General features: G+C 36.8%; 1 protein-coding gene across 1 annotated transcript in view; it reads left to right on the forward strand.

The window, feature by feature from the left end:
- DOCK2 (dedicator of cytokinesis 2) overlaps nucleotides 1-13,610 on the forward strand; it is a 173,439-nt gene that overhangs the window by 131,649 nt on the left and 28,180 nt on the right. Inside the window, exons 31-34 of the mRNA XM_069869297.1 lie at nucleotides 2,961-3,061; nucleotides 3,158-3,216; nucleotides 4,612-4,760; nucleotides 9,795-9,880. Coding sequence (XP_069725398.1) covers nucleotides 2,961-3,061; nucleotides 3,158-3,216; nucleotides 4,612-4,760; nucleotides 9,795-9,880 — 395 coding nt within the window. The remainder of the gene's footprint in view (nucleotides 1-2,960; nucleotides 3,062-3,157; nucleotides 3,217-4,611; nucleotides 4,761-9,794; nucleotides 9,881-13,610) is intronic.

A 13,610-nucleotide genomic window follows, 5' to 3' on the forward strand; every position in this document is an offset into this window, starting at 1 on the left:
TACATGCAAAAAGTTTCTAAGTGCCATTTTTCTCCAGAACCAAATTAATGAACCCAGTATCTCTCTGCAACGTGTTGTGTCTGCTTAAGTCAAGGGGCTGAGCGTGTTTTCATTTATTATTCCAAGAAAAAAAAAAATGAATAAAACTGTTACCTTGTCTGTTAGGTTTTATGAAATGCTTGAGTATATTTAGTATCTGCAATAATTTGTCAGAAAGTCTTCTGATATAAGTCTTCAGAGACTTTGTATTTCTCCTGCTTTATCAAACAGAACTGAGCAGAGATAACTGTAGAGAAACTGGTGGCTATAAGGTAGGCAGCAGTGCAAAATCGGTGTTGGTTTCCAAAATGTGTGTGCAGGAGGAGCAAGCAGCATTTGCTTTTCATACTTATCCTGAAAAATCAGCCAGATCTCCTCCTCTTTGCAAGATGGCTCAAAATGCCTTACTACGTTACTTCCAGATTTTCCAATACAGCAGCTGTCACATTTTCTAGGGGGAAGGTCGAGTTTTCTGGGAAAAAAAGCCACCAAAATGACAGATCCTCTTCTTTTCCCCTGCCCTTATATTGCTGGATCTGAAGACTCTTCAGCACTGTGATTAACCCCATGCTCAGCCAAGCCACTCACCATCTTTTGAGGTGTTCAAACAGGGAGCCAGCCTCTGCTGCTACTCTCTGATGCTGCATCTCAGTAGGTGTTTGTAATGAATAATTGATAGATAATTGCAGAGAAGGGTCACTTCTGAGCTCTAGCTTTGTCTCCTGGTACTCTGTCCCCAGCTGATGACTCCGCACTGGAGTTCAGGTCAATAAGCAGCAAGGCAGGAGTATCACACAAAGCAGGTGGAGAGCTCTGTCCTCTCCCACCATGGTGCTACGTTGCTTCTGCCTTACCACCTGCTAGATAACCAAATGTTTAAATGGAAAAAGTCTTGGAACGTTATTGTGGGCTTCGGAGACAAAACCCAACAAACTGACCATGTCTCATAAGCATATTTTTTTTTTTCTTCATTTTAATGATCTGATTCTATAGGCTTTTGCTATGTTGTCTTACTTTTCAGGGATTATTTTCCCTCATAAGGTTTGCAAGTTATCTTTGGAGCTTAAAAGGTTGCAATTCCTTAACTTGAATATGATGTTAAAATGTAAAGGGTGATATTTTTTCAGCCATCATAGGGTACTCTGGGGATGAAAGGAAGTGTATTTTACAAATAAGGATATGGAGTTGTTAGGGTGTTTCTTTGACAAAGATGGCATTGAACTCGGAAATATCAAGTGACTAAATAGTATATAAGGCTTCATTTTTCTCCCCATAATCTAGAATGATTTGAAAAATCTTTCATTTTACTGGTGTAATTGACATATGCAAAGTATATTTCCTACACATCAATAAATGCAGCTTCTCAAGGGACTGAAAACTCAAAATTGGTCTTATTAATCTTTTAAAATATTTGATAAGGGGGGAAAAACAGGACTTTAAGGGCATGAATAACATGTAGCCTGGGGAAATATGCTCTGAATTAATATGTACCATTAGTATACTGTAAAAAACTAGATATGCATATAATTTAAATATTTATATGAAGGGAGCTGCTGCCTGACTAGTGCTTATCTTCAAATGCAATTTTTAATAAGGCTGTGATTGGTTTGGGTGAATTCAGAGCGTGTTTGAATCGTATAATATGTAACCGATGAGTAACTCTCTCCAGTGGAATGCTGCATGAGTCCCCGTATCACCAGCAGTGATAACCCTGCTCTCTGGGCTGTAAACACTTAAAGACAGGAACAGTCCTCTTAAGGGCTTTTCAGTGAGCCAGTCCGTCGGCTAAGGAGAGCTTTAGTTGGGCCTGAAGGGAGGAAGAAATTAAATGCAGGATCTTCTTCACGTTATAGTGGACGTTTGACAGTTTTATTTATTATAGGAAATATCTGTGGGTTTGTGCATCTTTCTGTGTGTTGATATCTGTTTTTCCTGGTTATTTGTGCACAAGAGAGTTTTTCAAGTTATCAAGGGCAGAGATCACTTAAGTTTTTGATTGTATTTCTCGGTCATTTAGTGTGAGTTCCCAAGCTGGTGTGGTATTTCAGCATATGAAATTGAGCTCTCTAATAATTATGTTTCATTTCCATTCTTTCAGCTATTACTGAATACAGTTACTCTTGCCTTCCTACAGTTGCACTGATACCTACCATGCATAGTTTTAGATTCAGCTACAGTTTTGAAAGAAGTGTCTAAAGCCATTGCTGACTGCTTAGAAGCTTCTGAAAACAGTATTTACTTCCTTGTTTTTGTAATTCCTAGTGAAGTTTCTTTTTCCCCTTTCCACCTCTAGCATGTGAGAGAAATATTTCATTTTGATCTTCTGGAGAACAAGTCATTTGCTTCTGAAAGGAAGGGTTGCACATGGGAAATACAAGGGGTTTTCTTCTCTTCAAAGTACACGACTCAGTACTAAGAGTAGTTATTTAGGGATATATTTTATCCTTGTTTCATGCAGACAGCTCTTAACAAAATATATTGAAATTTCATACAAATCATTTTTTACTTAGAATCGGAGGAGAAGAGAGTAGAAGCCTTTTCAAGCAGTTCTCAAATACAGTGTAATTATATTGGATGCCTTTGGCTCCAAGTTGTTAAGATTCACTGGCATGTAATGTATTTCACTTGTCCTGCATTTGTTCATGGTTTAATGTTGTTAGCTAAGGAATCACATAAGAATCTTTTTTTAGTAATATTTATTCAGTCTCTTTGTTACTAAGAGCAAACGTGTAGTAGCGGTTATTAAAATTCATCTTCCTTGGTTTTCTGCTAATTCCATAATACTAATGATGAACATCTCATATAAAAATCTCATGTTGCTTGCATCGTTTCATTTCATAAATTATTCAGCATTATGCACAGCTTAATATTATTTCTGCTTTTATCGAAACTATTATAATTTCCTTATATTCAATTTACAGCTGTGGAACAACTATTTTCATTTGGCTGTGGCTTTTATTACTCAAGATTCACTACAGCTTGAAAATTTTTCACATGCAAAATACAACAAAATCCAGAACAAGTAAGCAAACCTATATACTTCAGCTTGCATCTTAAATTTGGTACTGAGATGATGATGGAGTTAATGATAGATAACTTTCATATTTTTTTTTTCTAGATATGGAGATATGAGACGTTTAGTAGGCTTTGCTATCCGTGATATGTGGTACAAACTTGGTGAGTAGGCAAATGAACTTCATCATAACTGAAACCATAGTGTATTGCTCATTTCACTGAAAAACCTCCAGGACAAAATGCTTTTGTAAATATTTCTATTTTCTCCCCTGGGATTAAGCTTGGAATGATATGGGTACTGTTTGACTACGCCTATTTTTTATTTCTAATAGAACTCACAGCCTTCTCTCAGACTTCAGAGGTGGCTGCAATCAGATTTCAGAAACCTTCCTTTGCTGAAATTAAGAAGCAGATACTAAATTTTATTTAAGTATTTATTCATTTATTTAAAGTCATGTGCTAAGCTCTTTTGGGATTAATTGTAATGCTAGTCTCTTGGTCAAGCAATAGATATTGCTGTCAGGTAGCTGAAAGACTCTATCCTCTTTTTTCCAATCACCTAAGAGGATTTCTTGAGAGATTGAACATTTTTAGAGGTGAATGGCTAGCTACGTAATGCATGGATTTCTGTTGTTTTCAAAAATTACAAGGCCATAGGTCTAATACATACAGGTACTGGAAGTTATTCAATTGCCATAAGATCCTTTTCAATCTTATTGACATTACTGATTTAACTAGGATTAATAATGATTTTCATCAACATGAGTGGAACCAAAAATAATGCTACACAAGCTGTAGAAGTTGTAGTTCAGTTATGCTTAGAGTTGCATCAGCGTGGCACCCATGTGAAAGGAAAATCAGATTCAGATTACTTTTTGGTTCTGAAGCAAGGCTAACCATGTTTGGTTGTGGGAGTATTTTACTTCCTTACAAGCCGTAGGCTGTATCAATAAGCTTATGTAGGTCATTGGATTTTGATATTGGTCTGCTCCACATATCCCATGCTTTTCTTCTCCAACAAAAAAGCAATATTTCAAGAACTTGGACCCAGCTGAGTTCTTTGGAGATTTGGATCTTTGTTAGCAGTCAGTGCTAGCATTTGTGCTGCGGGACAGTTTTATGCGGTTTTAGGAGTTGCGTATTGATTGCAATATTTGATGTTATTAAGAATTGAAAGCAAGTATTAGTTTTCTCCTTCATAAGCTAGAAAGGTTGCACTATGTGGCACTCTCCTACTGGAGATTTTTAGGACTCCAAGTATTTAAAAGGCCAGTCAAAAACTAACCCTCCAAAACGTTCATTGAAAATGTCAACTCAGGTGGTATATGTACTTATTTCTGGCACTGAATTCTAGCATCTTTGAATGAGGTTATATCTGTTAACATGCTTTCAGCTTTTGGGAAGGAACAGAGGTGAGTGACCAAGTTCTAAGACTTTACCAACATAGTTGGTTTCAAACATTGCTTTAAACAGTTTTACATCCAAGATGTTTTCCTAAAAAAACCCAACAACCAACCTTCTCTTTTCTGAAATACCCCATTTGCCTTTCTGTTTCAGGTCAGAATAAAATTTGCTTTATTCCGGGGATGGTTGGACCCATATTGGAAATGACTCTTATTCCAGAAGTTGAATTACGAAAAGCCACAATCCCAATTTTTTTTGACATGATGCTGTGTGAATATCAAAGGACTGGTGAATTCAGAAAGGTATTTAAAAATACTCTGTGAAAATTCATTAAAAGGTCATGTGGTCAGTTTATTTCTGGTAAATATTTTAGGTGGGGGCTTTTCTGTTTACAGAAAGTAAATTCCAAAATACTAAGAACAAAAGGAAGAGCTGTTGTGCAAGTGAATGTAGGCTTTCCAGAGTGATTTAGTTGGACTTAAGTAAAGCTTACGTTACAATAACAGCAATAAGGCCCTGGAATATTGGCCCAGAGAGGTTGCAGGATCTTCATCAAAATTTTACTTTAAAAGATTCTGAGCAACAAGCTGTGACATTGGAGTCAGCCCTCGGTTAAGTAGGAGGTAGAATGAAATGACCCATAGTGGTCCTTTTTAATCTAAATTTTTCATGAAACCCCTTCCTTGTGACATGGAACTTGATAAGCAAAAACTTCCCGGTTTTAATACAGAACATAAGACAGAAGTAGTAGTGAACAGAATTATATATTGTCACGGAATCCTTGAATCGTAGAATGGTTTGGGTTGGAAGCGACCTTAAAGCCCATCCACTTCCACTCCCCTGCCCTGGGCAGGGACACCTCCCACTGGATCAGGGGCTCCAAGCCCCATCCAACCTGGCCTTGAACCCCTCCAGGGATGGGGCAGCCACCCCTGCTCTGGGCAACCTGGGCCAGGGCCTCCCCACCCTCACAGGAAACATTTCAATCTCCACTCTTTCAGTTAAAATTATCAAACTACTCGGGAAACTCATAGATTTTGTAAATATTTATTGTGAGAAAAATATAACCACAGGAAGAACTAACATTCCTGAAATGGTTTTTACAGTACTTTTGGAAAAGAAAGGATTTTAAAATCAGAAGTATTATAGATTTGATAGAATAAAAATAGGGATGGTAGGGCAGGATATTTGCGCAAGTATTCTAACTGTCCTGCCACTTCTTGTGATGTCTGCTTGGACAGCAGGTGTCGGTCACTCTTTCCTAGCTGATTTTTTCCAATCTGTGCAAGCTCTCTGGGCATGGACTTATCTTATTCTATGTTTACACACTGCATCTCACAGTAAATTTTGAATTGAATATTCAGGCTTTGTAGTTACACAAATAATTAATTTAGAACAATGTGTGATGATCAGTGGCAAACAAAAAGTCATAATCATAGATATTTATAGGAAGATAAATTCAAATGTCATTCATATACCTGGTTATGTTTAATAGTTTGAATCGTGTGGGGCATTTCTGTGTCAACTAAGTGTGGAACAGAGGAGCAGATGGAATTTCCATTTTGGTCTGTATTCCACAGTACAAAGCTTTTGATTTGAGGCCAAGATTAAAAACCGCTTTGCTTCTGTGCATCTGTTCCCTCCATGTCCTAATACTCCTATATTTGCCTTCTTAAAACTGTTTTTCTGCTCTTGGCTTATACTTCATCTCTTGGAAGAGATGCAGAGATCTGTACACCAAAAATCCTGAAATCTCATCAGTCATACTGACTGATTAGAAGAAGAACAGCTTAGGAGCAGGAAGATGCCAGATACTTAGGTGACCCTTAAAGCACTTTGGGTAGTATAGGTAGGTTTCGGATGATACTTTTTCAGTGCTGAGCATCAAGGCCTTCTTTTTATTGCAGCTTAAAAAGAAGATATAATGTATATCAGATGACACCGAAACTATTTCATAACTGAGCTGCCCAGTATGGTTGAATTCTAATGTTCTGCTTTAGAAAGTGCAATAATTTACTGGTGAAGAATTGTGTTTTTTATTCTCTCCTTTCCTATGGATGAGGTAACTGATGTTAAGTTCTTAAACTTGCATCTATAAGATAGGTAATTCTGGCAAGATTTAAAAAAATACATTTCAAAGGGAGGGTATGTTAAATTTTATTACTTGAAATTGTTACCATCTCGGTTAGAACAGCCAAAGAAATAATATGAATGGAAAAATATTTGATAAACAAACATATACTCTAACTTCTGCTAGTGGACAATATTCATATGCAAATTGGCATTTAGCGCTATAAAGGTTATTTTCTTAAAGGTTCAATATAAAATTTTGAGAATGATAAAATGTTATTTCAAGACTGCCTTAGGCACTCAGAAGCCTAAATTGACATTAAATTAACACATAATTGTGCTGAACTCTAAAAATAACTAATTAATTTATTACCTAATCCTCTTTAATAAGAGAAGGGAAAAAAACCAGAAACAGAGACATCTTTACTAGTTGCTCTGCAGTAGCACTGGGACTACCATTTGCCTGCTACCTGCTGCATGATTTAATCAACTTTACCAGAAGAATTTATTTTTGTTAACTTGATGTGGTGCTGTGCTGAGAGACCTGTGTAGCAGTGCTCTGTGCTGGATGGACGTACTTGTTATGTTGGTGCTGCTTCAAGAGGCTGTGTCCTGCTTTAGGCATGCAATGTATGTGTGGTAATGATATAAAGTTATTTAAATTTACCAAGCAGGAATTTTATTTTATTTTATTTAAGTTATCTATTTCCAGGAAATAAAATATTTGCAGAGAAAACAGAATTCTGCCTCTTTTCATCTCAAGAATAGTAGACTATATGTATATTTAATGGAATGGAATATTTACTTAGGTGTGTGGCATACTAAGGCATTTTCTTCATTATTCTTACTTTTATTTTGCACATGCGACTTCCATTTGACCAGAAGTAATGAGATATAAGCTTGTAATTTTAACTCTAATTGAAGATGTGGAGAGGAAGCCATCAAAATTACTAATTTTAGCCGTCTGTCAATCATTAGCTCAGAGAGCTAAGAATCTTGGAAAGGCAATTTATCTAACTTGGGTTCAGTGTCTGTGGGTAGAATTAATCCTGCAAATGTATTGCTGCCTTCTTCAAGCATAAAGGGAAGGTAGTTGCATGTGTGTTGGACACGTTAAAAGCATCCTATCCTACGAATGCTGAAACCTCATCTTTCCTTGAATGATCAGGTTGTACATTTTATTAGGACTTCACAAAGAAAGCTACATTGTCAACAACCCTGGGACTACTTGTTCTGACTGCTAATCTGAGGCCAAAAGCTTGAAAAGACATGCATAAAAAAAAAGAAAAAAAAAAGATTAGCTCTGTGCAGGGTAAATGAAAATATCATTGAAATAAACGTGGATTCAAGTTATGTTAAGGATTTAACTTGGCTTAGGAAAGATTAATCCATCTGTGTTTATAATTTTGTTCAAGCAAGTAATTCTATTTGTATTATATATTTTCGATTTAGTATCTCTCATTGGTTCCAACAATTGCTGAAACCATCTGGAGAACTTTATTTGCTTTCCTTATTACTGTAGCTGGGCTGTGTCAGAAAATAATGCTGCCTGGGGATGTGTTCTTTGGCTTACATAGCTAGTGATAGGGTTAGAGGGCAGATGTTTATTCTTGGTGTACCTATTGGGGTCTCCTACGTTTCTGAGCTGTAAAAGGCTACTAAATGAGTGACTTATAGGCGTTCTCAGCAAGCTCCTCTGGTGCATGTGATTTATAATTGCTGTAAATACTCAAACATGTATGACTTGGTGCTTCAGACAGATCCATGCAGAAAAAACTGAGATACTTTGTGCTTTGGTATTGAAGTATGTTGAGAGATGAGGAAATTTCTTGGATCTATTAGATAGGTAAACAGGTGGTTTTAAAGCTATGTCGGTGCCAACGACAATTAGGCACACTCTGTTTAAGCTGGAGGAAGAATGCCCTATCCAAGGCTTAATTTTGGCACAGCCACATGAAAACTTTATATTTCTGCTGGCTTTTCTTTTTTTATTTTATTTATCTACTTTTGGTCAAGCAACTGGCTTTTTTACTTATTTTTAGGTCAAGCAACTGGCTTTTTTACAGCTGCTTGAGTAACTGCAGGAAAGATGCTTAGGAAGAGGTTTTTTGTTCAGATCCAGCACCTGTGAAATTATTGCCTCTTAGAGAAGTAATCGATTCTGTACCTGCTGAATAGGAAGGATTTAAGAAGTGAATGATTCTTGACTGGTGCTTGACTTACACTATATTCACAGATTTCTGTCTCACTGCAGTATGTTCACATACTTCATCTCTAGAAAATGACCAGATTGGATATTTTTTGCTTAATATTGCCTTGTCCTGAAGCTGCTGTGTGCCTATGTTACCCATGTTAGTGATATGCATATATACACTATTATACTTACTACTTACATGTAGAAATAAATCCTGAGCCTTTTAAACCTATTTTTCAGACTGGAGCAGCCACAGTAATTTTAATTTTTTTTTTTCACCAATAGCTCTTTATTCTGTAGTATTGATATAGTGTGTAGTGTTCCACTGGTAATCGTTAATTTGTATTCTAATTACAGAGAAAGGGCTAATATTAGAGCAGCAAAACCTGCAAGTAACAGGAGGAAGAATTGTTTTGGATCAGAGTGTTGGTACTCCTAACAAACCAAAATTCTTTGTGGCCTCTAAAGAAAAAATTATGTTCCCTCTTATGTGACATACCTGTTAAAAGATAATTAAGAATTAGTACTAATGCAGTAGTCCTTTCCTTCTACTTAAATCAGAAAATGGGATTGCTGCTTCTCCAGAACAATTTATAGTTTTCTCTGATATCATTATAGAAAGTATCTTCTCTTAAATGGAAACTCTGAGATCTCGGGTCATTAAGTAATTTGAAGAGCAGTGAAAGCCTATTCCGTCTGCCACAGAGGTGAAATATTTACAGCCAGCTTCTGCTAAAATGCTGGACGACAACAGGCTGCTCCGTTCTGCTGGAGTTAGACCTATACTACCATTAGTGTTTCTTGTACATGTACTTGATAGGTTTGCAAATTCACATTCAGCAGACCTTTTATAGGCAGGCATCTCCCTGATAATGAATGGCAATGTATTTTCTCAATTCTCTCCTTCATCCAGACAGCAGAATATTTTAACCATTCTCTGTCTGTTTAAAAGTGTTATTCATGTTTTCATGAACACTGCTTTCCTACCCAGTCATGCTGTATTTATATTTGATGCCATCTTGAAATGTGTTTGGATATATGCTCAGCATTTCAATTTTTCTTTCTTTGTTAGTTTGAAAATGAAATCATTTTGAAGCTGGACCATGAGGTGGAAGGAGGACGTGGGGATGAACACTACATGCAGTTGTTTGAGTCCATGTGAGTACAGCATGAGAATAAATGTCTTTAGGATGTGTTGTTATCTTACTGTTCCCACTTCTGAAGTTGATAATTTCGCTTAAAAATAAAATAGAATCTTAGCAGCTTTATTTATGACGGGTGCGGAAATAACATCCTGTTTCCATAAACGTGATTTGAATTAAGTTTTCCTCATTGAAACTGTGTTCCTGGTTGCTTTTCAGTATTTTGTGCTCCAGCTAAATGATGCAGAAAGTATACGCAACCTGCATTTCTCTACCCAGCTTTCAAGCCAAGATAATCAACAGTTCGCCCCAGTTTTTTGTCTTGCCTCATTTTTCTATATAACCTTTCTTGGTTTTATTACACATTAATAAGAAAGTACTTTAAAATGTCTTATTTGCTTTTATCAATGTCTCGATTGGACACCAAGAGGTTGTTCTCTGAACTTACTTAAGGCGGCTATCCTGGAATGAGAATTTCTAACAAAGCCTGCAATAGCATCTCCTTCTCTCCTCAGTTGCTGACATTCAGTTTTATTCTCAGAGCTGCTAGCTGTGTCTTCGCTTGTGGCAGGTGGCATGTGATGTATTGGGCAGTGGTGGGATCCTTGTGCTGCCTCTGAGAATTTGTCCTTAGCTTTGTGCTTTAGGCTATAACAGCGATGAAGTTCATTGCTCATCATACGCTTTCTCAAACATTGAAAACCTAGTAGTTATTAAGCATAGAAATTCTGTAGAGCTTTGGCTACATGATGAAATTGATATTGTGGTATTGAGTGTGTATGTTTTTGCATTCTCAAAGCCTACTGCATTGTATATATTGTATTCTTGTGTAGAGGGTAGCAATCTTTGCAAAGATACATCCCTCACCAGATGAAGCATAAAATCTGTGTATACCACAATGGCAAAATAATTACTTTCAGTGAAAACATAATTTTGTAAAAAATTATTATATAATTAAATATAAATATGTAAATGTTATCTTATGTAAACACTGTGTAATGCTATTATAATTAAATAGTATCATTTAAAAGAAACATTTAAATCAAACATAATTTAAACGTGACGAGGTCAGGTGAAGTTATAAAACTGACTCTTTCTCTTCCTAACAGGCAGTGACTGTGTAAACTGAGAGCAATAGATTGGTTTTTCAGTATTGCATGTTCAGTGTTTGGCTTCAGGTCTTAGGGTAGCTAAGAGGTGATGCAGAGGTGTTCAGACCAGCTCTCGTGATGACCAAAACCAGGCCTGCAAGTACATAGTTTTCTTAATCACATTGCTGCAAAGCCTAAACTGGGATGCCTGCCTGAATTGGTGCTACAATTCATCTTCTCTGATACTGAGGATTTGGCTGACACAGTGACATTTATTGCAGTATTAAACTTTCCTTGCTGCGAATAATTTTTTTTTTCCCCAATATGCATGCTAAATCATCCTTGCCTCACTTTAAGCCAATTATTTCTTGCTTTATCCACAGGAGACATATAGACTCATTTATTCTGTTTCTCTTTGTGACAGCTTTTAACGTATTTGAATGTTGCTGTCAAGCTTCTTTTGGTCTTTTCTTTAGGGTAAACAATCCCAGTATTTCAGTTTATATTATGCAGTGTTTTATAGACATTCCTACCATGTCTACATCTATTTTGAAATGCTACATTGCCTTAAAACTGGAGAAAGTATTCAAGCTGAGGCTTTATCAATGCAAAGAGGAAAGCTTCCTTCAGATCTTAAGTGTGAAACTCTTTAAAGTTGACTTTTTCTGCACTGTGTAACACTGTTTGCTTGTCTTGTTTGCCGTTTACTCTTGCATTCAAATATTTTCCTAGAGAACTGGTGTCTATACAGTTAATCCCCATCTTTCAGCAGTGCATTTAGTCTCATCAAACATAACACCTAGTGTTTGATCTTCCTGCCTTTCCAAGGTACCCTTCTTTCTTTGAGATATCTTTTTTTTTTTTCCTCAACACTCTCCCATGTTACACAACACTTCAAGGTGAAGGTTTCACTTTTCTAAAGATGTGTCTTCATGTTATCGCCAGATAATATTTTTTGTTCCACCCTTGAAGTTGTTTAATGATGCTTGTACAGGGACAGTAGAAGCACAGGCTATTGACTTATCTGTGCTAGGACTGTTCTCTTCTCTCGCTTGTTTTTGTTGGTTTGTTTTGTTTTAAATCCTCCTACCTTTACACCTTTCAAAGCAGTGATTTGGAGCTTATATACCCAACTCTGTGTTCCAGCTGGATAGAGACCCTGTTGTATTTGGCTCCAGATTTATTAATTTGATCATGCTTTCATGAACTAATTTCCTATAATTGTCTGCATTCTGCACTGTTCCAGATGCCATCAGAATGCAGATATTTAGTAGTAGTCAGTGACTGTCTTGTGTGGGGATGCTCACCTCTGTAACCAGCACTACCCACACTTATTGCCTGCTGGGAACTTCCCCATGCAGAAATAAAATAAATAGGATCAGCAGAAGTTGAAATACGACCTTCATGTTGTCCATAGTCCTAAAAGCTGGCATTCACCGTGGTAGGGTTATGACCTGTGCTAGTGAATGCTGTCTCAGACAAGAGCAAGAAGGGTTGGGGTAGTATGTATCAGATGAGAGGCTGTTCTCAGCAAGAACAATAGCCAAGGGTAGCCTGTTCTGGGAGGTGGAGGAGAATCTAGCTATATGAATGCAAGTTGTGATATGCTGCTTTTCCTCAGGTTCAGAAAATGAATTCTGGCGTGTTTTAGTTACTAATATAGGCACAACAGAAAAGAGCATTTGGAAGCTTTTCAGTTCCCCATCTTTGCAGTGGCCCATATTATGCAGTTCTTTTCTCGAGACTTATTGAAAATGATTTTTTCTTTTTTTTCGAGCTCTGTTTAAAAATTCAAAGGTTTCCTGCTCCCTCCTGGGGGGAAAAAAAAACCTTCTGAAGTTTTATGGGTTCTTTTTATTTGGATTATTGTATGAGGCTGAGTGATACAACTTCTTAAATGTTACCTCATGAGACAGGTATTCCTCTCCCCTGCTCATTTTGTAGTTCTCCTCTATGTGCAGTCCAGTTCATCCTCCTTTAGTAACTGGAGTTATGTACTGCATCCTGGGTGAGATCTAGCAATAGATTTGTTTTATGTCACTGTTTTTCTGCTAGTATTGGAAAGAAATGTGTTGCCTTGGTGAGTCACAGTCAAGTAACTTTCATACATCTGCCTTGCTTGCTGTCACTCCAAGTGAACCTAGGGCAAAAATCCATAATAGGCACTTAAATGGTGAGTTTAATTTTCTTTATTACAATCTTATCCTGTTTCTGACACTTATATATGTAAAAGAAACCTATTTCGCCTATATAATGCTCCACTCTCCTGTACAATTCTGAGGCTTCCTTATTTTCTTTTCCACGAATATAATTTCATGTGCTCCAGCCTATTCTGTTGGTTCTCTGATTTTCAGATACTTTAGTATATAACATTCAACTTGCAATACATTTAATGTCCTAAGCCACCTTTCAATAATTTATTTAAATATTTCAAGTATTTCTTCAGAGTAGTTAGACGGCAGCAATTAAATCATTCTTAATTTATCTGTTAGTCTCTGTCTGTCACATATTATACAATATAGATGTTTTTTCAGACACACATATACACACTCTCTCTGCCTCAGCAAAATAACTCTGTTGGATCTGTATAATCCAAGGGATAAATTGAGGTGCTGGTTTTACTTTGCTTGAGTTAGAACTTTGAGGCTGGGTACT

This window comes from Phaenicophaeus curvirostris, chromosome 15 (assembly GCF_032191515.1).
Source record: "Phaenicophaeus curvirostris isolate KB17595 chromosome 15, BPBGC_Pcur_1.0, whole genome shotgun sequence".
In the NCBI taxonomy this organism is placed as follows: Eukaryota; Metazoa; Chordata; class Aves; order Cuculiformes; family Cuculidae; genus Phaenicophaeus; species Phaenicophaeus curvirostris.